The 27,233-nt window shown below is 58.3% G+C and overlaps 2 protein-coding genes across 4 annotated transcripts in view; one reads left to right on the top strand and one right to left on the bottom strand.

The window, feature by feature from the left end:
* Window positions 1-447: 447 nt before the first annotated feature.
* Window positions 448-17,502, bottom strand: ATG4B (autophagy related 4B cysteine peptidase). 2 transcript variants are annotated; one of them, XM_061122690.1, is made up of 13 exons: window positions 17,398-17,453; window positions 10,251-10,352; window positions 10,050-10,121; window positions 8,785-8,883; window positions 8,304-8,405; window positions 7,713-7,785; window positions 7,111-7,190; window positions 4,254-4,447; window positions 3,927-4,005; window positions 3,640-3,785; window positions 2,670-2,726; window positions 2,326-2,419; window positions 448-1,662 (listed from the first exon to the last, which is right to left on the bottom strand). In XM_061122690.1, the coding sequence occupies exons 4-13, from the start codon at window positions 8,843-8,845 to the stop codon at window positions 1,589-1,591; spliced, it is 960 nt and encodes a 319-aa protein (XP_060978673.1). In that variant the 5' UTR covers window positions 8,846-8,883; window positions 10,050-10,121; window positions 10,251-10,352; window positions 17,398-17,453; the 3' UTR covers window positions 448-1,588. The 2 variants fall into 2 exon arrangements, with proteins under 2 accessions (XP_060978673.1, XP_060978672.1); XM_061122689.1 differs by having other exon boundaries at window positions 449-1,662; window positions 17,411-17,502.
* Window positions 17,503-18,011: 509 nt separating this feature from the next.
* Window positions 18,012-27,233, top strand: part of THAP4 (THAP domain containing 4) — a 35,918-nt gene continuing 26,696 nt past the window's right edge. The window contains exons 1-2 of one of the 2 annotated variants that reach the window (XM_061122686.1): window positions 18,012-18,168; window positions 20,074-21,251. In XM_061122686.1, coding sequence (XP_060978669.1) covers window positions 18,092-18,168; window positions 20,074-21,251 — 1,255 coding nt within the window. In that variant the 5' untranslated portion in view covers window positions 18,012-18,091. Of the gene's footprint in view, window positions 18,169-18,779; window positions 18,892-20,073; window positions 21,252-27,233 lie in introns of those variants that run through there. The other variant, XM_061122687.1, reaches the window with a different exon arrangement.

The following is a 27,233-nucleotide window of genomic DNA, read 5'->3' as shown; positions in this document are numbered from 1 at the left end:
GGAGAAGACTCGAGAGATCCAACCAGTCCATCCTGAAGGAGATCAGTCCCGGGTGTTCACTGGAAGGACTGATGCTGAAGCTGAATCTCCAATACTTTGGCCACTAATGCAAAGAGCTAACACTGGAACAAAGACCCTGATGCTGGGAAAGATTGAAGGCAGGAGGAGAAGCGGGGCACAGAGAATGAGATGGTTGGATGGCATCACTGACTCGATGGACGTGAATCGGAAGAAACTAAGAGATGGTGAAAGGCAGGGAAGCCTGGCGTGCTGCAGTCCACGGGGTCAGGGTCGGACACAACTGAGCGACTGGACAGCAGAACACAAAGTGAGAGGCAGCACACGCTGCAGAGCGGGTCCGTGCAGGGGGCGCCGTGTGCCCGGGCCTGGGAGCCACGAGCTTGTCCTGCGTGTCCACCAGGTCCTTCGCGAGGGTTCTTTCAAACAGAAAATACCACCCTTGTTCTTCTCACCATGACAGCTCCAGGGAAATCAAGACACGAATTCTGTTTTCTATTGAAACTGTTATTATTTGCAGTAAAGAACCGCGAACTATACGACTAAGAGTGAACACTCTTCAGTAAGCCTTTCCCAACACACGAGACAGTCCCCTCTGGCCGGTGGTCGCCCCTGGTGCCCCTGCTGCCGGCAAGAGCAGAGAAGACCCCATGCGCCAGTGGCAGGGGAAACGGAGACCCCCAGCTCTGCCTGAGGGACGGAGCAGGGGGGAGGAGACAAAAAGGGAGATGAAATAACTTAGGTCGACAACACCCAGGGGGCAGGGTGCCCGCTGCCCCCTGGGTGGGGGATGGGTGGGGCTCCTGGGAGGGGGGCCGCCCCCACCCGAGCTCCCAGCCAGTCTGCGCTTCCTGGTGGGACACAGGCCATTAGTGGGGCCCGAACGCAGGCTGAGAGGTGGCAGGTGGCCCTGGGTCAGCGTGAGCAGGTCTAGGTGTGCTCCTGCCATGAGGAGCAGCACGCCCACCTCACGCCACGTGGAAGGCTTGACCCTCGGGCCCCAAACCGTCTGAAGCCATGCTGGCCAAGAGGGAGGCCCTGAGGAGGGGTGAGGCAAGGGGCTGCTCCAGGGGCGTCGAGCTGCCCAAGTCCCCTACCCTGGGGGAAGCGGGCGAGACAAGCAAGCAGCAGTGCGGGGCCCATAGCCGCCCCGGGGCTCCGGGCAGGCGGCACTGCCGTCTGGCACCACACACAGCAACATCTTTGGACCTGACTGCCCACCCCCACCCACGCCTCTCCTCCCAACGCGGGACGCCCCGCCGAGGTCCTTGGCCCCTTCTCCCACAGTGCCCTGCAGACTGCATCTTCGGAGCCTGTCTTGGGACACGCCCAGCGGCAGCCATGTCCATCACGGAACTTCAGACAGGGCTTTAATTTCAAGGTGAGCGGCAAGGCCAGGAGGGCGCAGGGCGCCGGGCAGGGCTGGCAGTGCAGCAGGAGCGCACGCCCAGGGCCTCAGTCAGGCGGAGGCGGCTGGGCTGGGGCGCTGGGCGGCGGGCAGCGGGTGGACGAGACGCGGCGGCCAAGCGCCCCTGGAGGGCCAGTGAAACCGTCCCCACCTGCAGGACTCTCAGAGGGACAGGATCTCAAAGTCTTCATCTTCTGAATCAAAGAATCTTTCCAGTCGCTCCGCGTCAGAAGAATCTAGAAAAAATGAAACAAAACCTCGGCAGACGCAGGCGTGGGTCACTTAGTCTGGGGGGTGGGGTTGAGGATCAAGTGCCCGAGGGCACACAGGCTTCACCCCGCTTCCCACCCGCGTGCCCTGCAAGGAGCATGTCCTGCCGAGTGCCCGACTGTCAGGGCGGCCTGGATGCGGACGGGGGTGGGGTATCTGGGACTACTCAGCTGGGGCACCCTGCTCCTGGCGGTGTCCGAACAGGCAGCAGAGCCCAGCCCTGAGACTCAGGGACAAGGGACCCCACAGAAGGGTGCTCAGCAGCACCACCCAGGCCTAGTGGGCATCTGTGCCCAGTGGCGCGGGCACCCTGGCCCCACCGCAGGTACCCTCTCCACGAGCTCCACTCACACTGGGAAGGTGCCCCCAGAACCACGGGGCCACAGGTACCAAGCCCCAGCGGCTGCTTTGCTGCAGAAGGCCTAACATGTCCCAGCTCCCAGGAGCCTGGGGCGGCATGAAGCAGGCTCCCGTGGTGTGCCCCCCGGGGCCCCTCACAAAGCCCCAGGGAGCTGCACGCGGGGCTCAGGCCAATGTGAAAGGCCACAGGTCAGCAGAACAGGCCCTGGGGAGGCCAGGGCATCACGCAGACTGCACCCCGGCCTGAGACCCTGGGCGTCTGGACTCACCTAAGGACAAGTTGAGGACGTCAGGACAGGCCAGATGGGAAGGCTGCTGCTCCACCAGCTCAAACATGGGCAGGGCGCCTCCCAGCAGGGACAGCTGTCAGCAGACCGCGCGTCAGGCCACGGCAGAGGCAGGACACACCGGGCCGGGCAGCCTTCCCGGGCGACCCCAGGACTACTGGGAATCCCAGGGGGTCTGTGACCACAGCAAGGATGGCCAGGCATTCCCAGGCAGGCGAAGCAAGCGCAGCCCAGTGCAGGGCAGGCCCGCTGAGCATGGGGCTTGGACCCCATACCCCCGGCCAGCCTCCACCCCCCCATCCCACGAGATGGGAGCCACCACCAACCTTTCTCACTTGCTGACACCAGTCGTTAAAGTCATCCTCGGTCTTACAAAAGAACCCCTGCAACCAACACTCGCCGTAAGTGGGGTTGCCCGGCCCTCCCATGCACCCTGGACATACCGGGCCGCCTCGCTGTCTGGCCGCAGTGCCCAGGCCCACCTCCGCCCAGACGGACCGAGAAGGGCCTGGTCATGACGATGCCTGGGCACAGCAGGAGCCAGCTCCCGCCACGCCCTTGGCCTGGCCCTCCTGAAGGGACGCGGGGACCCCCCACTCGGAGTCCCTGCTCTGAGAGCGCCAGGGTCGTGAGGGGACTGGGAGCGCTCAGCCCGCCCAGAGAGAGATGGGAGCAGGAGCCGAGGAGAGGCGCCCGGGCACCACGCGGGCCGGGGTGAGGACAGGAAAGACGGAGGCCTGTGTCCCACGAGCCGCCCCGGCCCCCGAGGGTCGGCCACCCACCAGCATCCCTGCCACCAGCCTCAGACCCCGCCTCGTTCTGAGGAGCTCACAGGCGGGCTCCTGCAAGACCACCACTGACGCCCTCCCGGGGGCCACGGGCCTCTGGGAGTAACCCAGACCCACAGGCAGTGCGTTTGGGGTCGCCCCTTCTCAGGACCAAATGCCTCGTGTCCACGGCTCCAGTGACCCGTAGGTTCTTCTGATTTCCAGCGGTCCCTGGCCTCCCATAAATGTACTCTGAGCCGAACCAACCCTTCCCGTCTTGCTGTCAGAAGAGCATGAGCGGGGAGGTGCATTCTTAAAGGACACCCGGCAGACACAGCAGCTCAGAAAGGACAGCACAGAGCACGAAGCTCGCAGGGCGGGAGCCCGGGGGAGGGGGCCGCGGCAGGGGGCGGGGCCAGGGCCGCTCCTTGCGCTTCTGGATCACGGTAAGCGCACGACTCTGAAATTACAGGAGCGGGGGCCCTCCCTCCGAGAGCAGCAGCAGGACAGCGATGACTCCGGGACTCACCACGGCGATGGACGGGTCGAGCTCCGCGATGCTCATCCTGCCGGGCGGGTGCTGGCAATGGAAGCTCTCATCCGGGACCGGGCAGCGGTCAGCGGTCGCGACGGCCGGCTGCGTGGTGTGGGGGTCCAGGTAGATGAGCTCATCCCCTGGATGGGGGGTGGGCGGGTCAGTGAGGGCAGGGCGGCCCCATCTCAGCCCCCAAAGCCACGTCGGACTGGCGGAGGAGGCTTCGTGTCCGGGGTTGGGGGACACCCTGAAGACCACCCGCTTCCTTCAACCCCACTCACCAACGTAGCCGATGAAGTAGTGGGCACTGTTGGGCTTCCCCCCGATCACGCCCAGGGACTGGGGCATCCGGAAGCAGTGCTACGGGGAGGCGGGGGTGTGAGCAGGGGCTCCTCCCCGCCCCCGGGGGCTGCCAGCACACCCTCACAGAGCAGGGCTCCCGACTCTGAGGCGGCAGGTCCTTTGGGGGAGCCCCAGGCGGGGAGAAGGGGATGGCGGGGCACCTCGCAGGTGCACACGGGGTCGGCCCAGCCATGGGCTGGGCGGGCAGCTGTGGGGAGGAGCCGGCACGACCCAGGGGCAGAGGGGAGGGGCCGGCACAGACCCACCTTGAGCGTGCCCGCGTAGGCCGCGTTGACGTCCGCCAGCCCCAGGCGCAGCGGGATGAGCAGCACCAAGGGCCTCCAGGGCACCGCGCGCCCGCCGTCCTCGGCCCCCGCCGGGAAGCCGTTGCAGTGCCGCTCGGAGTCTGCAGGGAAGGCCTCGGCCCCGGCACAGGGAAGGCCGCTCCTGCACAACCTCCCTGCAAGAGGCAGACGCGTTCTCAGGGGCTGAACAGGAGGAGCCGCGAGTCCGCCACCGCAGACACAGCTGTGAACAGTCCAGCGCGTCAAGCACAGCTCAGACTTGGGAACTGAGCCTAAGACAAACCTGCCACGACAGGGAAGACACAGCGCAGCTTTTCTGCGTGTATCCAACTTCAAGCTTTCATTGTCAACTACAGCATACAGCTTTTGAACTGTGGTGTTAGAGAAGACCCTTGAGAGTCCCTTGGACTGCAAGGGGATCCAACCAGTCCATCCTAAAGGAGATCAGTCCTGGGTGTTCATTGGAAGGACTGATGCTGAAGCTGAACCTCCAATACTTTGACCACCTCATGTGAAGAGCTGACTCGTTGGAAAAGACCCTGATGCTGGGAGGGATTGGGGGCAGGAGGAGAAGGGGATGACAGAGGATGAGATGGCTGGATGGCATCACCGACTCGATGTCCATGAGTTTGAGTAAACTCCGGGATTTGGTGATGGACAGGGAGGCCTGGCGTGCTGCGATTCATGGGGAAGCAAAGAGTGGGACAGACTGAGCGACTGAACTGAACTGACAGCATACACACAGTGAGGCAAGAGAGCACTTGTGTGCCCCTGGGAAGCAATGGTAACACAAGCCCTGTGGAGCCCCCAGCCGGGTGGACGCAGCACTGACCACCGGCCCGAGGCCCCCTCAGCAAGGACAGCATCAAGCGGAAACGGTTCTGCTCTCTTTTTCTTCTGTCTAAACACACCCTCCAATCCCTCAGGGAGCAGGTTTACTCCCGAGTTCAGTGTAGGAGACCCTCCAGCAGCCACAAGCACCCCAGGCCCCCAGCCGTGGTTCCTGGACACCCTTCCCAACCAACGGGACAAGAGAGAGAATGCCAGAAAAGAGGAGTTACAACAACAAACACGCCTGAACCCTGGCAAGGAGCCAGCCGAGTCTGGGACAGTGAGTCACGACCCTAAGGGGAAACACCTTGAATTTAAAAAAGAAAGATCCATGAATCTACTTACTCAAAGAGCGCCGACAGACACCCAAGGTAGGTATGTGCGCAGTGGAGGGTCAGGGCTCACTCTGTGACTCCTCAGAGCCCATCAAACACCCTGAGTCCATCGCTAATCGGAAGGGGCCAGGGGTGTGTCCTGAGTGGGTGCCCCCAAACCCTCGGACTTTCCCGAGTGAGGAGCACCGTGGAGCCGTCCCCATTTGTCACTGGGGGCTCTGGAGAGCCCTGAGGGAGGGGCTGGATGCAGGCACCCCTCCACGCCACTCCAGGGAGGGGAGCGCTGGAGTTCAGTCGCCAGCGGATGGTGACCCGGTCCCTCGGGCCTGTCAGTGCCACCCCCATAAACGCTGAAAGGACTTCGAGCGTCTCTCCCATCGGCCGCCTCTGAGTCCTGTCCCTGGGTACCCCGTGCTCTCGTGAGTGAAGTGCTCCTCAGTCTCCCAGCCGCTCCAGCAAGGTCACAGAGCCAAGGGCAGGGTCATGGAGCCTCCAACCAGTCTGTCAGAAGCATGGGCGACCACCTGGACTTGCCCTGGGGTCTTCAGTTGGGGGGGGCGGGGTGGGTGTCAGGTGGTCCTGCGGGTGTGATGCCCCCTGCAGGCTTGCAGACGGGCTCAGAACTGAGCTGAACTGCAGCACGCCCAGCGGGTGCCACAGAACTGCTGGGCCAGGGAAACCCATGCACAGGGGTCAGTGTCAAGCTCTCCCCTAATTTCCAGACACAGATTTCGGGGCTTCTCCTCACCCCAGATGCAGTTGCTGGTGATGTGCACATTGTTGCAAAGAACCAGCTCTAGAAGGTAGTGGTTCTACATATCTCCTTTTAAATCATTAATCTCTGCATTTCTCTTTGTTGACGCCATTCTTCTGAAGTTCCTTCCATCACTTTTATTGGTCCTTTCCTAGGCTCTTGAGCAATACTTCATTCCCTGTCACTTTTATACGTCATCACCAGTATTAAAGGTATATGCTTTTCCCTGAGTTTAGTACACGTCAGCTTCTGACATGTAATCTTTAAGCTTGACTTTTTGACCCAAAAGCTGAGACAGAAAGCTTGACATTTCTAGGTAATTAAGATCCTGTCCTTTTCCCCTACCTGCTCCGCATCAGTTTATAGAACTGCCCTGTGGACATATCCGACCTGCTGCACTGTCTCTCAACTTTACCTGAGTTCTGCTCTGCTGACTAAGAGATTCTCCTGTGACAAGGACACCTTCCTGATGGCCCGGGGTCCGCCCACGCCTGGCCTGAGACAGGAGCGGCTTGCGCCCCCCAGGCGGCCCACCCCATGCTGCACCCTGTGAGTGGGGGGGGGTCTCGGTGACACCAGGCCCCCACCTGTGGGTTCCAGCCCGGTTCACACTGTCAGCGTGTCTGAACTCTCTGCTTTTCCGTCAGTGACGACAATTAGACCACGTCTTTGCCTCCAGACCTCGTGAATCTGGGTCCTCCTCCGAACTCTAAACCTCTGGCAGCGTCTGGGAGCCAGGAAGACGCGGTGGCATTCCTCGTGGGGGCATCGGAGAGCACACAGGCCCAGCGCACAGGCACTGATGATTCCACCCGAGACCAGAAGCAGGGCCCCCAGCGCCCTCCCGCCCTGCCTGGCTGGCGCCGTCGGGCCCTCAGCCCGGAGCCCGCTCACTTACTGATGTCCGCCATCACCACCGTGTTGTCCATCGCCACATGCACAGCCAGGGCGCTCCAGGTGTCAAAGACAGCCAGCTTCCTACCGGAAGCGGGGACAGCCCGATGAGCCTGCCGGCTCCAGACGCATGGCTGCTGCCCGCCACCGCTGCCCAGGGAAGGTCCTGCGAGGAGCCCTTCAGGGATCTCCTCCCAATCAGGCCAGCACACGGGCAAGAGTCAGAAGCCAAGGCCAGGTCTCGCCCAGCCTGAGGCAGCCCGGCCACCCCTAGTCACCCCAGCCCTCGCCCCCCGACACGCTGAGCTGACAGCACAGAGGGAGGCACCGTGCTGGGTGGGCGCCTGTGGCCGAGAAATTACTGTCTGATAGGAAGGGGCTCTATCTGAACTGAGGGCTCTGCAGGGGTTCCCAGGGCCCAGGGGGCACACTGGGATGAAGGAATCCATCCTCACTAAAAACAGATTCTGAGTCCTGAGACCACTCGGCACAGTGACCTCTAAGGAGCCTCCTAAGGGTCCTGCAAAGGACCCCGAGAGAGTAAAAGGCCCCTCATTCCCTTCAACAGCAGAGACCCGGGTGAGTCTGAGCGCCCCAGGCACATACTTGAGGACTTGGGCGACGGTGTTGGGCCCATACCACTGGCCGATGGACTTGCCCTCGCCGACTCCCATTTGTGCTGCAAGAGACAGAGCTGGTTGGCGAGCCTCACCCCTGGCGTCCCCAACTCCGCCCAGCCCCAGGACGAGACCCCGCCCGGCGTGGCCCCGGACACTGGCTGGGAGGCCTGCCTCACAGGAGCTCCTGACTGGTGCCAGGACACGGCCACCGCCGCCCGCAGGAACCCGTTCTCTTCAAGTTGCACCCCCGCAGGCCCCACCCTAGACCCACTGGGGGAGGGGACTGAGGCGGGGCGGCATGCAGATCAGTGAGCACAGAGCTCCGCCCGCGCCACCCCCGCCACCGCCCCCCCCCCCCCCCCCCCCCGGGTGGAAACAGGACACGACGAGCTGGCCGAGACAGCGGGGCATCTACACAGGCAGTGCCGCCATGGTGGGGCACCAAGGAGCAGCCTGCGAGGCCTGCAAGCTGCTGTTCACCAACGCCAGGCTGACAGCACGTCAGCTCGGGCAGATCCCCGCCTCTCACCACAGGGGCGCCCTCGAGGCCCACACCCGACGAGCCGCAACCCCCCACCTATCTGGTGGATGGAGTAGCAGCTGTCCTTCCTGTCCAGGAACGCCTGCAGGACGCTGGAGTAGCTGTCTGGCTGCCTCTTCCGCTGCGTCCACCTCCAGTCTACGGGAGACAAACACGCAAGTTCAGTTTCACCAAATGCAAGCGAAAAGCCATCATCATTATAAAGCACTCAAAACATACGTGGCGCCCAAACTTCCTGAGAAACTCCCCAAGTGGAAGAACCAAGTTCCTCAGGACTTCAAATATACACATGCCGACACATCAAAGCAGATCCACACAGAAGTGAAAAATGGTTTGGTGGTTTAAAAATCACTTCTGAAACACAAACGCTTATGAGCGTCTTCAGAGCCACTTTTTTAATCAATGAAAACTTTGAGGCTGTTACAAAGAAATCCCGAAACCCCAAGAGTGTGACTGTGACGTCCTCCCCCCACCGTCCTTGCCCCCCGAGAACGCAACTGACCCCGCGGAGACTCACCGCGGCCCAGGTGCCGACACACCAAGGCTTGGGCGAAGATCATCTGTCCGCACCTCAGCATGCAGCCCCAGCCCGTGTCCGAGGTGGGGCCAGTGCCCCCTGCCGTGGAGGGCGAGAGAGGCGCGCGCCGTCAGACCCAGGTCCGGCCCTGCGCGGCTCACTCTGCGCTGATGACCCGCTCACGCCGAGGGAAATGACTTCACGATCCCCTCATTAGGGCCGATGTGTGAATAAGTCACAGAGAAACGGAACGTCTGAACACACGTGAAGAGACCTCAGCCTCACAAGTAAAGCAGAGAGTGGGTGCGGTGTCCCCAGGTGTGCAACAGGCCCGAGGTAGGGGCGGCGGGGCTCGCAGGTGCACGGCGGACAGAGCCCGCCCCAGACGGCGGGCGCAGAGCGGGCAGAGCGCCTGCAGGCGCGGCCTCGGCAGCACACGGGTCGCCCCACCCTGCACAGCAGTCTTGCTGGACAGACAGCAGCGCAGACCAGGCGGGGAGAGCCGCTGAGCTCCGCCCTGACGGCCGCAGGCTGCCACCAGCCGCCCTGCCCGGGGGGTTCAGAGAGCAGACCTACGGACAGCGTCGCCCGCCCAGCGGCTTCAGCCCCATCTGGGGCCCAGCAGGAGCGAGAGAGCGCCTGAGGTATCTGACAAGCCCGCCACGGGATGCGGCCCTGGGGCAGGCAGGTGCCCCCGGCTCCCGAGCTCCGCAGACAGACGGCAGCCCCCTGAGGAGGGTCTGAAGGAGACCGACCGCCTCCTGGTCCCAGCCTCGGGCCCTGGCTCTCCAACAGGGGGCGGCCAGGCCCACCACCAGGGCCACAGTGAGGAGCCTTGGCTCGAGAGAAGCTTGCTCTTCAGGGCCCAGAACCAAGAGCAGGACCCACAGGGACAGCTCACGGGTGCGAGCAGGGCTTCCCAGCTCCAACCCGGGCCCAGCGTGTAGACACAGGGCCTCCGGGAGCAGAGGCGGCCTCAGCACTGAGAGGGGCCATGCACTTCCTGCTGCGTTCCGCTCTGCACTGTCAACATCGGGTGTGGCTCATTGCCCCGGCCCCAGGCCCCAGTGAGCAAGTGTGGCTCACTGTCAGAAGCGTCACCGGCGCAGCAGGACCAGGGGCACTGGGCTGCGATTGCGCTCTGCAACCAGCAGGCGCAGACCTCGCCGCGTCCGTGGCTAGGGCTGCCCGAGGGTGGCGCCAGGGACAAGCCCCTGACATGCTGAGATCCGCTTGAACCACAGGCTGTAGCAGGCAGTACTTACCAATGGCCGGGAAGTTCTTTCTGTACGTAAACCAGAGTCTTGACGTCACATCGGCCAAGATTGCGTCCTTTTCTAGAGGGTGAGAGGAGGAGCACGCACACACAGCGGTAAGCGTCCAGGGCCTGTGTCTCGGGAAGTCACAGACAACTCACCAGCACGCCACTCTCTGCAGGAGAGCAGGGCGGCTCGGCGGGGCTGTACCTGTGAGGACGCTGTACTTCTTCCCCAGGATCCAGACGGGCTCCGAGGTCTCAGGGAAATCCTCAAACTCAGCGAATCGGAGCGTGTCGTAGGTCAGAGTAGCTATGGAAACCAAAGACACACTCTGATGGCCGTTTCCTGATTTTATAAACGAGATCAGAGATCACGCACAGCGTCTCTGCACAGAGAGCGCACGTGGAGTTGGGGGGCGGGGGGCCTCTGCGCCGGGCAGCGGCCCCGCCCCCTCCTCCTCAGCCTCTAGTGTTCCAGGCAGCAGAGCCAGCGCCCAGCGGACTGCAGGGGGAGAGGGAAGCAGGCCCAGGCCCACACAGCAGAGGGGCCGCCTGTAGTGCCCGAGATGCGGGTTTAATCCCTGGGCCAGGAAGATCCCCTGGGCCAGGAAGGGAATGGCTACCCACTCCAGTGTTCCTGCCTGGAGAATCCACGGACAGAGGCGCCTGGCGGCTACAGTCCTCAAAGTCACAAAGAGTGGGACATGACTGAGTGACTAACACTTTAAGCCCCTAACTGTTTCAGACGGGAATCTAAACAACAAACACAGATGGGCCCAGACCTCCATCACTGCACGCGAGGCCGGTCTGGACGGCATGCAAGGCAGAGCAGCAGTCCGGCAGGGCACGGCGGGCCAGGGCGCCACTCTCGGAAACCAGCGCGAAGCCCGGGGCCTGGGCGCCAAGCGGCCTGGAGCCTGGGGTGCACCCCCACTTCCTGCGGAGCTGCACATACGCCATGTCCACCTGTGGGCCGCCCACTGCGTGGCTTCAGAGATGCCCAGAGCCCGGCAGACACCCTCCCTCTGTCCTGGGTTCCCAATGCGGCAGCTCAGCCACACCCATGGGGCGCCCGAGGCACCCCGCTCCCGGCTGCCGCCTCACCAGCTCCAACAGCACCCCCGTCCCCTCCACCCGCAACTCCACTCAGCTCTCCGGAAAATCAAAGACATGAGATGAGTTTCTCCCACACCTGGCTTTATTTTTCAGTAACAGCCCTACTTTTTGGTAAACGAAAATAATTTACTAAAACAAAACATAAAAATGCAAAGGCCACAAAACATAAAGCATCAGCTGCAGCCTGGTGCCTCCTTGCAGGAGCCGTCTGTGCCGACTCACAGATGGGCCAGGCCCTGCCTGCGTTTCTTTGTCCAGAGTCCTGGCGCCTCACAGCGTCCAGCCCGCACCCCCAGCCCCGGGAAAGCTGGGCGGAGGGTCATGGGTCCCTGTGGGGCCCTCACGGCTAGGGGCGCCTCTGGGTGGGGAAAGCTCCTCACCCGTCACTAGAACATGTGACAGGATGCCCTGCAGCACAGCTGGGACGCAGCCCTGAACCTTCCCGAGGAGGGCTCACGAGAGGCCCGCAGACAAAGGGCTCCAAGGTCAGCGTGCATCACCAACGTCAAGGACAAAGGCACGCGGCCTGCCTGCCCCAAATGGCTCCACTGCTGCTCAGCCAACCTGCGGTCCCAGGGCGCAGAGAGCGCTCGCGACACCACACACTGGAGCCAGCTCTGTCTCCTGCCCATCGCCCGAAACCCCACGGGCTCAGGGGGGCCCTGTGCTTCCGGGGCGAGGCCACCTGGTCTGAGGGCCTGCCTCGTCCGTGCATCCCCCGCGTCTGCCAGGCTGGCTTGCAATCAGGGATTAATAAGTCAACCTCCAAGTTTCTCTCCAGCCCTTTCCACATAGGGTTCTCTGTTTGTGCATGTGATTATAAAAACCGAGCAGGAATGAGCTACAGTTCTGTCTTCTCAAAGAGAGAACACATCTGTGTCTCTGCCCATGGGAGCCGTCTCCACATCTTCAGAGGGCACGGCCTTCTCAGACCTTGAGGTTTACACACCTGTGGACTCAGGCCCGCCAGGATGACTCCAAGGGTGCAGCGCCAACAGAACCTGTCTGATCTCAGTGACACTCACCCTGCAGGACTGCAGCCCAGAACCCAAGGTGGACCTGCCTACTGAGCCCTGAAGCGCTCCGGGGACAAAGGGACACACACACATCAGAGGGCCCTGAGACGCTCCGGAGACATCCAGCCTCCAGTGAGATGAGCAAGAAAAGGAGACACGGCTGCTCTGAATGCCAGTGACAGCAGCCGCCCGCATTGGGCGGGTTCTCACTCAAGAAGGCACACTCCAGGAAGCAGGCATGGCTCTCAGGGTAAAGCGCCGACTTTATAGGCAACACAGCCAACTTCAGAGGGAAGGGGAAACAGGTGTCCTCCCTGTTAACACATCACCGAGTCCCCCGCTGTGACTAACAACATTACAGGCTTGGCAGCCTCACAGTCTTCACCACCCAAGGCTCCTGGAGGGACCACGTGGGCAGGAAGCTGACAGGGGTCCTGCACACCCACACCTCCCGCTCCTCCTGGAGGCGGGACCCTTCCAGGCACAGGTCATGGCTCCTCTCACATCGGCCGAGGACGCCCCGGGCCCGGCTCCCCTCTCTGTGCCCTGTGGAGCGCCCGGGGGTCTGCAGCCCACACCCTCTTCCTCTATGCCAGTTAACTCACTGGTAAAGCAGGAGCCAGAGAAATGGATCAGCACGTGCAGCAAGACCCTGATCCTCCCTGGGGGGCGCGGGGAGGGCAGCACACCCATCTCCACAGTCCAAGCTGCAACCCCCCCCCACCCAGGGACAATGTCCTCCAGAATCAGCCCGGTCACCCAAGTGACCTGACCAGCCCTGGCCCTGAGAACGGGCCTGCCCACCGGCGCCAGCACAGGTCCATGGACCTGTGGCTCTGTGCCAGAGCCAAGGGCTTCTCAGCCTGGGGGGGGTGGGGGGGGTGGGACACGAGCCGCCACCCCCACCACCACCCCTGACCTGAGGCCCGGCCTCTGCAATGAAGGAAGGACAGACCCCTCCGAATTCCACTCACTTCTGCTCTTCGACTTTCTATTGAGATCTGATGCTGGAAACCCCAAGAACCCACCTGCTGGCTGACACACGACTCACAATTCTGAGCCTGTTTCTTCACCCAGGAACTAGGGCAAGCGGCCAGCTCTGCCCACGGGATGAGAACGCAGGCTGGCGCCAGAGACGCGGGACCCCAGCCCGGGCCAGCACCCTCTGGCCCCCTCCCCGTGAGTTCAGGCCGTAAGGCGTGTCCGAGGAAACTCAATTCTCCCTCCGCCGAACCAAACGCCACTGTTGTTCGTTTTCAGTATTAATTTAGCCAAAATATGTTTTCATGCTTCCGTGGGACAGAAAACACTGCAGAACACAAGGTCAGGAAAGACTTCAATAGAAACTCTGATACCTTCCCATTTTTAAAGGAACGTTCACAATCACTAAGCCTCACACAGACAGAACCACAAGAGGAGTCCATCCTCAGAAGCTCCTGCACTGACTCGCCCTCAGACTGACCAGCTCCACCGGCTGAGGACCAGCAGTCTTCACACCCGACCCGGAGGAGGCCTCGTCTCACAACACAGACCAGCGAGGGGAACCTCGGGATCCTCGTCTATGGAGCTCACGCGCCTCCTGAGTTAAAAGGAGCCTGACTTCCCAAAGAATGCCCGTCTCCAGGTGCTCAGGTACTGACTCCGATTTGAAGTAAGAGGACACAGTAGAAGCAAGACACAGACCATCCACTTTGAGAGAGAAGGCTTTTAGAAACACTTTTTTCCACCCAGTCATCTCTTCCTCCCCAAGGTGTCCCTGATCACACCAGGAAGAGAAAGCAGAGAGTCCACTAACAGAATGGCAATTCTATTTTTAAAATGTTTCCATTTAATGTTATTAACATGATTGAAAAATAGCAAACTGTGCTCAATAAACATAACCAGATGACTTAGTCTCCATTACATGATAACTCAACCAGGGAAAAGCACAAAAAATATGCACCATTAGAATTGTGTAGAGCTTAGTATAATGTACCACACTTCAAAGACATTTTCCCAAAACATGTATATTTCTGAGAGATTGTATTCTGTAAATACGTGTTATACTTTGTAAATACGTGTTACGTATACTTTTAGAATAAAACCAAAAGAAGGGTCTTCCCTTCTTTTCTTCCATACGAACATGCTTATGTTTAAAACAACAAGTTTGCAACTTGTTATTTTTTTTTTCAAATCCCAAATAGTTTATATGAAAATACTGGCATTGGAAGGACTGATGCTGAAGCTCCACTATTTTGGCCACCTGATGCTAAGAGCTGACTCATTAGAAAAGACCCTGATGTTGGGAAAGATTGAAGGCAGGAGAGGGGATGACAGAGGATGAGATGGTCGGATGGCATCACTGACTTGATGGACATGAGTCTGAGCAAGCTCCGGGAGGTGCTGATGGACAGGGAAGCCTGGCTTGATGCAGTCCACGGGGTCACAGAGAGTGGGACACGAATGAGCGACTGAACAGCAGTTCTCAATGAAAACAGGAAGGAAGGGAAGGAGATCAGTGGAAGGGAAGGAAAGCTGGAACTTCAGGGGTACCAGGACACTGCACAGGCCACTTTAGTGAACTCACCGGCCGGCCCCCAGTGAGCCTGACTGCCCTCCTCATCCCCTACATGTTACACCAACATGCGGATTTCCATTATACCCAAACCCTGCAGCCCGGGAACACCCACAGGACAGGACCATGTGCATCACCAGCAACTCAAGTTACACTTCTTCCATCACCAACCACCTGTCAGACACAGGCAAAGCCCAAAGATGAAGCACAAGACACCAACTCTGTCCTCAAGGAGCCGACAGCATGCCAAGCTCAGTGCCAACCACAGCGCATTCTGAGGACGGGCCTGGGGTCTGCCTGCCGCCTGCAGCCCGCAGCCTGGCAGCAGCCCTGGGCCTCCAGCCCTGCCTCCCCTCCCACTCAGGCCCGTAGAGACCTCGCCCAAAGCGGTCCCACACATGTCTACCTCCAGCCCAGGCCTCCGCCCTCGGCTCCAGGCCTGCAGACCCGAGGCTCCCTGGACAATACACAGATGTCTAGCAGGTGCCTTAGTCTCACCCCGTCCAAGACCCTCCTCCTGACATCTCCCGGGCAAGCGGAGCTCCCCAGGTCTCCCCGCCTGCATTTCCCAGCTCAAGCCACAGACTGTGGCATTTCAAACGCCACTCAACGCACGGCTGGCCCTCACACTTCCCAGCGCCACAGCCCTCCTGCCCCGACCTGCAGAGGCACTGATTTCGACCCCTCTCCCCACGAGGACCGAGCCCTCCAGGTTGGCACCTGGCTCACCGCAGTGGCCTCCTGGCGGGCCTTCTGCTCCTCTGCAGCAGAGCAGCCAGTGCGAGTCACGTTACTCCTCCTTGGAAAAGCCCCCAAAGCAGCCCCGTTCCACTCACATGCCCGCCCCACGAGCCAACAAGGCCCACGACCAGACCTCGTCGCTACCCTGCCTTCAGTTCGCTCACCCCCACCCACTGCACCCTGGCCACTGGTCACTCCCGGAGCAGACCACATGCCCTTCCCCCTAGGCTGCTTTTGAGTCCCGGTCAAAACTGGCTGCCTCTGTGGTAAGATCTTTCCAGGCCATCCTGGTGATTCCAACTCCCTCCTGCTTGGCCCACAGCACTCTCCCACAAGCCACACCGTGGGTGTCACGTCTAACATGTCAGTCAGGACATGCTTTTTATCTATTTCGTTCACTTTTCTAGTCCCAAGATCTAGAACAATGCTGGAAACAAACCCACACTCAGTAATAAACACAGCTATTGAACGGATGACTGTAAAAACCACGAGAACTGCATAACGTTTGGCCAGGAAGGCAAAACCTGTGAGAACTCCGGGAATCAGGGCAGGCTGGACATTAAATGATCCCAAAGGACGCACAGCATCAGGTCAGAAAGAAAACTGATCCACAACACCCTAGAGACACAGACGTCAGCAGAGGCCCTCACATGCAAACATCTCTGCTTTGAAGCAGGGATCAGGGTCCCATGAAGGTTCCATCATGCTCTTAACTTGAACATGACAGTTTCCATGTTTAAGGTAAGATGACCACCACAAAACCGTGCCTTCTACCCTGAGTCTCTCAAGGGATGGTCTTAGTAAGTAAATAATTCTATTCCTTCCCCCACCCAGGGGCGTAGTCCTTTTTGTTTTAAACAGCTTCACAACACATCTGGTTAACATCACGTTTTGGGAATCATGGCTACCATCTCCTTCTCCTACCTAACACATTGAACTGACAAGATGCACAAATCACTGAAATATTGGCCATAAAGGTCTATGTCAAAGCTTCCAAACTGAGAGTCCAGTAAATGTCTATTGCAGCTGCTGTCCAGGAAGAGAGAAATGAAGCAAAAACAAAGTCATCCAGGATGACAGAGGGAATTAAGCCAGAGGAGAGTCTGTACCGTTGCGAGGGTTCTTAACACAGATCACTTCCTACAGATTTTATAAAAGGAATAGCCCTGCTGTGGGATGGAAAAAGAAAGCCTTTCGAGGTGTAAGAATGCTTTCAAGGATACTGGACAAAGATCCCCAATAGCGTGCCAGCAAAAATTAAAGAAGTGTCCCCTCCGCAGCAGAAACACAATAAAAACAGACGAAAACAGCACACACACACAGATACACACATATGTACGGATGCGCGCACACCCTCCCAACCCAGTCCCCGCACACTCTGCATTGCTGTTAAGCTCCCAAAAAGTTGAGACACGATGAGGCGGAGTCAGTCTGTCCTTTCAATCACGGGGAACGCTGGGATCATTTATTGGTTACTGAATTTGAAGAAGTAAAAATGCGTGCGTTGTGAGTACTTAAGTATGTCGTTCGCCTGCAGCCTACCTACGTACTTTGTGAGAGTTGAAGTTTCCCCTTCTTAACTCCGGGCGGGGGGGACAAAAGCTTCCCGCCGCCGCGTCAGAGACCGGCTCCGCCTGCCCCGCAGCACCTCCAGGCGCCCCCGCCCGCGCCCCGCGCCGCCCCTGCTCGTCCTGGCCGCCCTCGGGCCCCCGAGAGCGGCCGCCGGGGCGCCAGACACGCCGACCCTAACTGGGCTGTCAGACCCTAACCGGCCGCCCGCGGACGCCGCCCGCGCCCCGCGCCGCCTCAGGACCGCGCCCCGCCCCGTGCCCGTGCCCGCGCCCGTGCCCGTGCCGCGCCGGCGAGGCCGCAGCCCAGGCGCCGGCGCGCAGCGGCTCGGCTAGGGCCTCCCCGGCGGCCCCACTCACCGCCGGCCCTCACCTGCGTCCATCTTCGCTCCAGGACCGCCGACTGAGCGCGGCGTCGCTCCGACGGCTCCGCAGCGCGACGCGACGGGCCGCCGCCCGGGCCAATCCGGGTCGCGCGGCGCGGGCGCGGGCGGGGCCGGAAGTACGGGGTTAGAAATGCACGGCCGCGGCGCCACCGCCATCTTGGCGTACGGCGCGCCCGCCGTGGGGGCCCGGGCCCGGGCTCTCGGCCTCCTGGCGGCCTGCATCGCGCCCCCGGGGATTCCCGCGGCTACTCGCCGCGGCCGCGGGGACCGGCGCTAGAGAGCCGCAGGGCGCCGGGGCGGGCGGTGGGCCGGCAGCGCGCACGCGCCCGCCGGGGCGGCCATCTTGCCGTACGGACGCGCCCCGGGCGCCATGTCGCCGGCGGGCGCTGCAGGCTCGGGGCGCCCCCGCCCACCCCTGGCCCCGCGCGTCTCGGGCGGCGCCCCTCCTGGCGCCGGGGCCCTCGGGCGCGCCGAGAGCCGGGCCGGGCGGCCGGGCAGCGGGCGGCCGGGCGCCGCCATCTTGCCGTACGGCGGGGGCCGCGGGGCCGGCTCCCACGTCCCGCAGCCGTGTCGCCGCGCGCCCTCCCCTCGGGGCGGTCCCGCTCGGGGCTCGGCGCGGCGAGACGAGGGCCGGAGCCTGGCGGCTGCGCGGCGGCCCGAGGCCCGAGATGGTGATCTGCTGCGCGGCCGCGAACTGCTCCAACCGGCAGGGCAAGGGGGAGAAGCGCGCCGTCTCTTTCCACAGGTAAGCGGGCTCCGCCCGCCGCCGCCGGCCCGCCGCCGGCGCGGCCCGCCGGCCACGCCCCCGCCCGGCCCGGCCCGGCCCGACCCGACCCCGCGGGGCGAGCGAGGCGGCGCGGCCCGGCCGGACGCTGGGGCGCTCGGGGCGCCGGCCCCGCGAGTGAGTCAGCGCGGCGCTGTGTGACCTTGGCCCGCCGGCGTCTCTGGGCCGGGCGCCTCGGGCCACCGCGGCCCCCGGAGCCCGCGACCCTCGGCCTCTCGTAGGCCGCCGGGCCCCTGGAGCCGCCGAGGTTCGGGCTGCCGCCGCCAGGCTCCGGAGACAGGGCGCGCGGGGGACGCGCTTCCTCGGCGGGGCCGTCCTCTCGCGCCCGCGGTCACTTTGCTGCCGTTTCCGTCGCGGGGAGCCCGCCTGGACCTCTGGATCGGGACGTGGCCGAGCAAACGCACCCCGCGCCCCGGGGACTGACGCGCGCCCGGACGCTGTGTCCTGGGGGCCCTCTGGACGGCCCCGGGTCCCGGGGGACGCCCGGCGGCAGCGTCCCGCGTGCTGCCGGCCCGGCCCGCCCCCGCCGGGGCGCCGCTGCGAGTCGTGGCGCCGCGGAGGGTAGCCCGGGACGGGGAGGGGGTCGGCCTTCTCTCTGGCCTGGCCCGCTGCGGGAAGGCGCTGGGACTCAGCCCATTTCAGCGGAGTGGTTTTCTGCGACCTCTCCGCCTGCGGTATCAGAACGTGAGCAGAAGAAACTCTACCTGAACAGCCTCCCGCCGCAGACTTTTCTCTTTGCTATTTCAGGGGGATGTTTAAGTTTCCAATACCTGCACGAAGGCTCTTTAGAGTCTCACTGGAAGTTGAAGTTGGTTAGCGCTAAGCCTCAAACCGTCACAATCTATTAAAGATAGTACTAGGTTACTGCAGATGTCAGCTCCCTGCTTTCTCAAGTTCCCTCCAGAGCCAGTAGTTTTCTCACCTGGGGACTGGGGGTGCAGCAAGAGTCTTAGGGTAATGGGCTCCCAAAGCAGTGAGGAAATTTAGAAGGTCGGAGTTGCTGGAACTTGCTGAGGAGTTGGTATTCCAGCTGCCCACCCCCCGCCCCCCCCACTCGCCGTGGGTCCTGGTCCCGCAGCGCTCAGGTGGGTTAGATGGCCTCAGGTGCGGGCATCAGCCGTCCAGAGTGGCCACACCACCCCCACACTTGCATATGCAGTTTCACTAGAGTTTTCTAAATAAAGATCTGGCCTGAATGAAGAAAAAAATATTTATTAAGTATCTTATTCAGTATTTTCCAGGGGCTGGTTGCTTTTTAAAGGGAGCGGTCTTACTCCTGGTGTGTTGGGAGCCCAGGGCTTCCTCTTAGAGCTGTCTCACACCCTCTGCTCCTTGAGCCACAGATGGGACACCTTGGGATGGGGTGCTCTCCTGGCCTCATGCCCCCATCTCTGTTGGCTGACACCGGACCTGACTTCTAAGTGGGGGTGGGCAGCCATCCTTCCTCCTCTTAGCTAGTCCAGAGTCCTGCATCCCAGCTCACCGGGAGGGTTGGCCAGCTGTGAGCTTCTAGGAACTACTTCCTGAAGCCTTTCCTGTTGTCGCGATGCCATCCGGCTCTGTCTCTCCGAGCACTCTGTGTCGTTGCAGGTTATTTACTGCAGCCTAGGAGGAGGTATTTGCCTTCACCTCTGATTTGCCCCATGGACTCTAGCTCCTTAAGGATAGGCAGAGCGTGTCTCACCTTTCTGTTCCACTAATAAGTTGCAAGTACGAGGTGTTCCTTAGATCTTTACTAAGTTTGTAAATGGGAAAGTCAGTACAGGTCTAGGTATTTGTAAAAAGTGTTATTCTCCTGTTATAGTTAATAGTATTAGGGGGAGGCCTTTTAATTATCTTTTTTGTAATTTGTTGTTTGTCCTGCAGATTCCCCCTAAAGGACTCAAAGCGTCTGATGCAGTGGTTGAAGGCTGTTCAGAGGGACAACTGGACCCCCACTAAGTATTCTTTCCTCTGCAGCGAGCACTTCACCAAAGACAGCTTCTCCAAGAGACTGGAGGACCAGCACCGCCTGCTCAAGCCCACGGCCGTGCCGTCCATCTTCCACCTGGCGGAGAAGAAAAGGGGGGCTGGAGGCCATGGCCGCCCCCGGAGAAGGGACACCGGGAAGGCCTCGGCAGGTCTAAGGGCACAGGCAAGTGACACCGCGGATGGGAAGGCAGCTGCAGGGTCACCTTCATCCTCAAGCGCAAACCCAATGGCCAAGCCGGAGCCCCGCAAGCTGAAGCGGGCCCCGCCGCAGGGCAGAAGCGCAGCCAGGGCCTCCCGGGAGGCCGCTGGTCAGGAGCGGGTGCGGCAGCCTCCGGATGGACACGCGGAGGACGGTCCGGCCTCCGCAGCCACCTCCAGCAGCCAGGGAGAAGCCAGCACAGGGGCTGTGGATGCTGGCGATGAGGGCGCCACCCCCGCCGACAGGTGGGACAGGAGCGGCGTTTCAGCGGACGACTTCACGCCCCCGGGCTCCGGGGCCTGCAAGTTCATCGGCTCGCTTCACTCCTATAGCTTCTCCTCCAAGCACGCCCGAGAGAGGCCGGCCATCCCCCGGGAGCCGGTTGAGCGGAAGCGGCCGAGGAGAGACGCCGAGCCCGGCTGCAGCGGGAGCAGCCCCGGGCCCGAGAAGGGGCCAGCGCAGAGCCCTCCACGCGCCTGCCCCTCGGCGAGCTCCTCGCTCACCGCCACGCCGCAGAAGCCGGCCCAGGGCGCCTCGGCGCCTCCCACCGACGTGACCCCGAAGCCGGCGGCCGAGGCCGTCCAGAGTGAGCACAGCGACGCCAGCCCCATGTCCATCAACGAGGTCATCCTGTCGGCGTCGGGCGCCTGCAAGCTCATCGACTCGCTGCACTCCTACTGCTTCTCCTCCCGCCAGAGCAAGAGCCAGGTGTGCTGCCTGCGGGAGCAGGTGGAGAAGAAGAACGGCGAGCTGCGGACCCTGCGCCAGAGGGTCAGCCGCTCGGACAGCCAGGTGCGCGAGCTGCGCCAGAAGCTGGACCAGCTGCGGAGGCTGAGCCTCCCTCACCTGAGCAGCCTGCTGCCCCCTGGCCGCGGTCAGTACCCAAGCCCCGCGCCGCGGGTACCACAGAGGGCTTCTCTGGGGCCCAGGGGCCCCCGTGCACTGTCTCCCGGCCCGTCCGGAAGGACAGGAGCAGGGGTGGCAGCTGCAGCTGAGGGCTTTAGCCAGTGCAGAAGGAGGCGTGGGAGACCCAGGCCCACCTGGAGGGGCCTGGCGAGGGAGGCCCCCTCGCACACTGCAGGCCAAGTCCTGAGGAATTAGGTCTGAGTTAAGACAGAAACTGTGAACCGCCAGAGAGATGAGAAGAGACTAAATCAGAGGGAAGTCCTTTTCGGTTGTGTTGTGACAAATATCCCTGACGTTAGATAGTTGTGAACGTTGATACTAACCTTGAGATTGCGAACGCCTACTGAAGTAGAGTACATTCTCTTAAGAACACTACAGAAACTTGTAGGCTGAGAAGACGCCCCTCTCCCATCTGGCTTCCCAGGTGGCTAGACTAGTTTTTATGCTTTTATTTACGTATCTTTGTATCTATATAGATAGGTTGGATATATATTCTATATGTTATCACTTATGTTTCTGCTTTCCTTCCTAATTTGCTGTTTGTTTCTTGAAAAATTTGTTGCGAGGGTAGTGTCTCTCGCCGGTTAAGTGTATGAAGGTGGAAACCATTTTCCTCCCACGTTGTGCATTTATTCTGAATCCGCGCTTGTCTTCTGGGTTGTCATTAACTGCAGGTGAGGAAAGGCTGCAGTGTGACACAGGCTCTTCGGGGTTTCCTGGACCCCACTCAGGGCTCTAACCAAAATCCAGCAAGACCCAAACCCACCCTGATGTGCTGGTCACAGTTACACACTGCGTTCTCCCCTAGTGTTTTACAGTGGCTTTGTAGTTTCTTGTACCTAGTAACTACTTTCTGGTACTTCTTCTGTTCTTCTTGTCAAATGGCCCTAAGTTTATCACTGTAGCAGTTCTTTCCAAGCCACCTGCAGTGATCAAGTCTCCCTTTTTTCTTCTTCATTCATCCTCATTTCTTTTTGCTCTCCTGCGTTCATGGCTTTTCTGCTTCTAGAGGGCAGTGCTGACTCCTTTGAGACAGTGGGTGTTTCCCAATCCTGCAGGTGAGGCTGGCCCCTTCTGTTGCTTTGGCTCTGCACTGCACGCCCACCTCCCGCTGCTTTCTGGGCTGTTGATTTCTAAAGCATTTGTAATTTTAGCCTTGATTCCCTCTTTGACCTGCGTTATTTAGGAGGGTGCCATGGTTTTTCAAGGGCATAGCCTGGGGGAAGGGAGCTGATTTTTGTTTTATTGTTCGGGTACAGTGCTTTGGCAACCTTAGAGAATCTTCTGAGGTTTCACGGAGGCCCAGTACAGTCTGTGTGTGACCGCCTCACAGAGCCTCCCCCGTGTAGGGAGAAGAACTTGTGCTCTCCCCAGGCTGGTTACATTGTTCTTGTCAGCGCTGGATCTAGCTTTATTTCATTGGTCAGCTGATCTGTTTCCTAACTTATTGTATCCACCGCTCTGGGTTTCTGAGAAGGGAGGTAGGTCTCTCACTTGTTGCTTCTTGAAAGCCTTTCCAGTTTCACGTGTATGTTATTAGACACGTGAGTGTGCCTGCATGTTATCAAACAGAAAAGCCATTTTGTCCCATTTAAAGTTTTACTTCTTTATCTCCTTATTTTCAAACTTTTTCTATGCCTTTATTTTGTAGCTATATTTTAACTCAATCTGAGAGCCGTTTTATATAGTAACTTAATACGCTTACAGCTGGGATGATTGGTAAATTGAAATTTGGGCCTGCTTCTTCATCCTGTAATTTGTTAGGCTTTCTCGTTTCCTTTTCTGCTCCGATGGGTGACTGCCAGCGTTCGTCCTGCCTTTCTGTAAACGCTTGAGTGAATTGGCCCCCAGCCACCTTCCCTCACAGGTGCCAGTCTCATCTGATCTGAGAGCCGCATCCGCGCGTCCCCATCACACCCATGCTCGACGCATGTGCGCCTCGTGCCAGTTACTTTACTCACCACTATACATCGTTAGCGATTTTGCCCTCTTTGGGGGAAACAGTTAATGATCTGAGGGGAGCCCCCGTGACAGTGACATTTTGAGAGGAGTCAAGTTTGAGACGCCCCTCAGGTCTGGAGCCAGAGAGCCAGCACCCAGCTGCTTAAAGTGGCCAACGTGTGTCTGCGCCGTCAGGTAGAAGGTGTTGCAGAGAGGGGGTGCCCAGCTGGGTGCAGCAGCTCCAACCAGAGTGGAGGAAAGATGGCTGCCTCGGCCACGTGGGGTCACTGGTGACCAGTCTCCTTGGAGTGGTGTGGACAGAGCTGGGTGGGGACCTGGTGAAGGGAGGGGACTACTGAGGGTGGCCAGGACCAGGCTCTAAGAGGGTTAGCCGTGAGGGGCCTGGGGAAAGTGGACAGCGGCCGGGAGGGAGCATGGCTCCACAGGGAAGTTTTGAGGAAGAGCCTTGAGGACTGAGAGGAACAGGCTGGGCCCTGGGGAGGGTGGGGGGGCACGGGGAGAGGGGCCCGGGAAGGGGAGGAGGCGCCCCGAGTCCCCGCCTGTGAGCTCCCCCTGCTGTCCTCCAGACCGGCTACGCTCTCGACTGTTCATCAGTGCAGGGGTCTTCGGTCCTTTTGCAGGGATTCTGTGTTGAAGGGACCACACACGTGTTTATTCAGTCCTTCATCTTCAGCCAGGCCCCCTTTCCTGGACAGAACACCCACGACAGCAGCCAGGCCACTGGGGCTGCAGATTCTGGGTCTGGGAAGCTTGTCCCCCAGAAGCTGCTGTCGAGTGGCCTTCCCACAGAACGGGCACGCTCTCACAGAGCCCAGGCTCGCTCCGGGTGTCTGGCTGCATCAGGCATGTTGCAGGCATTTCTGTGAACCAGGGAGGATGAACGTTTTCCCACGTTCATCCCGTGTCTGCCCTGCCCTGACCATGCTGTTCCCACCTTGCTCGCTGACCTGTGAACATCCCCACAGACACGGATGTCCACTGTCGAGTGTGAGTCAGCTGTGCCCTGAGGGCTATAGCTGAGTTTTCTTCCTGTTCTTTTATTCCTTATACGTACAATTCTTGAATTAATTTGGAGTTTTAAAAGCTTTTATTGTGGAAATATTGAACATGGACAAATGAAACAGAAAAGTATAATAACCCCACTGAACCAACTTCCCACCCCAGCTTCTACATTTATCAGTATTCTGATAATCTTATTTCATCTGTATTTCTACCTACTCCCTACCTTCCATTGATTATTTTCTAATGAGTGCAAGTCGCTCAGTTCTGTCTGATGGACACATGGGATCTTTGTGATCCCATGGGCTGCATAGTCCATGGAATTCTTCAGCCAGAATACTGGACTGGGTAGCCTTTCCCTTCTCCAGGAGATCTTCCCAACCCAGGGATCGAACCCAGGTCTCCCGCATTGCAGGCGGATTCTTTACCAGCTGAGCCACCAGGGAAGCCCTATTTTCTAATAGTTTGGGTTTTCCTTTTAAGGAAAGTTTTAGATTTACAGAAAAATTAACAGACAGCACAGGAATTCCCCCCTCCCCGCTAATTCCCTACTGCTAACATCTCGCATTTCCACTTGTGCTAGAGGTTCACTCTATTACTAGTTACAAGCCCATACTGATATGTTGTTAGTAACTAAGTCCCATAGGTTACATTTAGGTTCACTGTCTTATATTTGAGGGTTTTGGTTTTTTTTTTACCCACTGACAAACTTATTAACAAAAAAGAATTATCTTTCAAAGATACAAATCTCAAGAGAATCTTACTTAAGACCAACTCTGTAGAATTAAACAAAATACTGGATGGTAGAAATTTTGAAATTTCAGACCATTAAAGGTGAATCTGTGCTCCACAAAAAAAAAACACAGTGGGGAAGAGACAGAAAGGAATCTTTTAAATGAATACAAATGCAGGAGCACCCAGCCTCGCCCTGGTGAAGGCCTGGTGGAGGGCAACCACTGTAGGCCTCCCGGCCGGGATACAAGCGTACCCTGGGAATGCTTGGGCAGGTCAGCCCACGGGACGGCTTATGCTTGGAGTCTGACGAGTACATTAGAGCACATATACTCAGTGCAGCAGCGTAGAGTCGTGTCCCTGCCCTGAAACTCTGTCTACCTGTTCATGCCGTCCCTCCCAACCCCTGCAGCCGCTGATCTTAGGACTGTCTGTAGTTCTGCCTCTTCAGGAAAGTCCCAAACCTGCGAGGTGCAGATGCTGTGAACCAGAGCGTGCAGCCTCTTCAGGTTGGCTTATTTCACTCAGCAGGATTGTATTGAGAGTTCCTCTGTGTCTTTTTATGGCCTGATAGCTGTTTCTTTTTGTCATTGTTGTGCCTTGTTTTATATTGAGTTAAAATACAACAAAAGTTTACCATAACAGTCAGTCAGCCTTCAGTGCAGCGGCGTGAAATCCATGCACACCACGGCACAGCTGCCACACGGCCGTCCTGCAACTCACGGGAATCTGAGACTCTGCCCGTTAGTGACGCCCTTCTCCCCTCGCCCAGAGTCAGCAGCCACCACCCTGCTTCTCTGTGACTCTGACTCGTGTACGTGAAATCACAGTATTCGTCCATCCGTGATTGGCCTGATGTCCGCAGAGGACATCCATGTGGTAGCATATTGCAGAATTTCCTTCCTTTGAAGGCTGAGTAGTAGTCCACTGTATGGACGGACCACATTTTGTTTATCCACTCATCTTACAATGGACATTTGGGTTATATTGATTGATTTTATTTTTTTTTCTCTCTTTTTTTATTTTTTATTTTTTATTTTTTTTCCAGTGGGTTTTGTCATACATTGATATGAATCAGCCATGGATTTACATGTATTCCCAATCCCGATCCCCCCTCCCACCTCCCTCTCCACCCGATTCCTCTGGGTCTATTGATTGATTTTAGACTGCTGAACGAGGCTTGCATACTGCAATAAACCCAAGTGATCATGGTGTATATATATATATTTACATTGTTAGATGCTCTTTGCTCATGTTGAGTTTTGTATCTTTGTTGATGAGAGAAATCTGTGGTTTTACTTTCTTCTAATAGCTTTGTCTGATTCTGATAATAGAGTGATTCTGGCTTCATAGAATGATTTAGAAAGTATTCTCTCTGCTTCTTCCTTCCAGAAGAGATTATAAAGAATAGGTAAAATTTTCCTTAAATGTTTGATAGAATTCATATATTCTAGAAGCCCATCTAGGACTGATGCTTTCTGTTCTGGGGGTTATTGATTCAGTTTCTCTGATATAACAGATATGGGCCTATTCAGATTATTTCTCCTTGTATACATTTTGGTAGTATTGTCTTTCAAGAAATTGATCCATTTTACCTAAATTATCAAATTTGTAGGCATAAAGCTGTTGATAGTATCCTTTAAACAGTTTAATGTCTGTGGGATTGTAGTGGATGTTCCTCTTTTATTTATGACATTGGTAATTTGTGTCTTCTCTCTTTGCCTTCCTTTGTTAACTAAGCTAGAGTGTTAATAGTTTTACTGATCTTCTCGAAAAAGCCAACCTTTTGTTGATTTTATTTTCCTGTTTTCAGTTTCATTGGTTTCTGCTCTTAATTTTTTTTTCCTTTTCTTCTGCTTGCTTTCAACTTAAGTACTTTTCCTTTTCTATTTTCCTAAGGTGAAAACTTAGATTATTTAATTGCAGTTGTTTCTCCTCTTCTAATATATGCATTCAGATTTTATTGACTTTATTTTCCTGTTTTCAATTTCATTGGTTTCTATTCTAATTTTTTCCCCCTTTTGTTCTGCTTACTTTCAGTTTAATTGCTTTTTCTTTTCTACTTTCAATTTCCATTATTTCTTTTCTAATATGTGCATTCAGCACTATACATTTCTTTCTAAGCGTTGCTTTTACTGCATCCCACAAATTTTGACAAGTTGTAGTTTTTGTAGTTTCATTTCCATTTAGTTTAAGTGTTCTTTTATTTCTCTTGAGACTTCCTCCTTGTTGACCCACTTTATACTTAGAAGTGTCT

This window comes from Dama dama, chromosome 20 (genome assembly GCF_033118175.1).
Source record: "Dama dama isolate Ldn47 chromosome 20, ASM3311817v1, whole genome shotgun sequence".
In the NCBI taxonomy this organism is placed as follows: Eukaryota; Metazoa; Chordata; class Mammalia; order Artiodactyla; family Cervidae; genus Dama; species Dama dama.
Note: the sequence above shows the minus strand (reverse complement) of the source record. Positions and strands in the feature narration are given on the sequence as shown.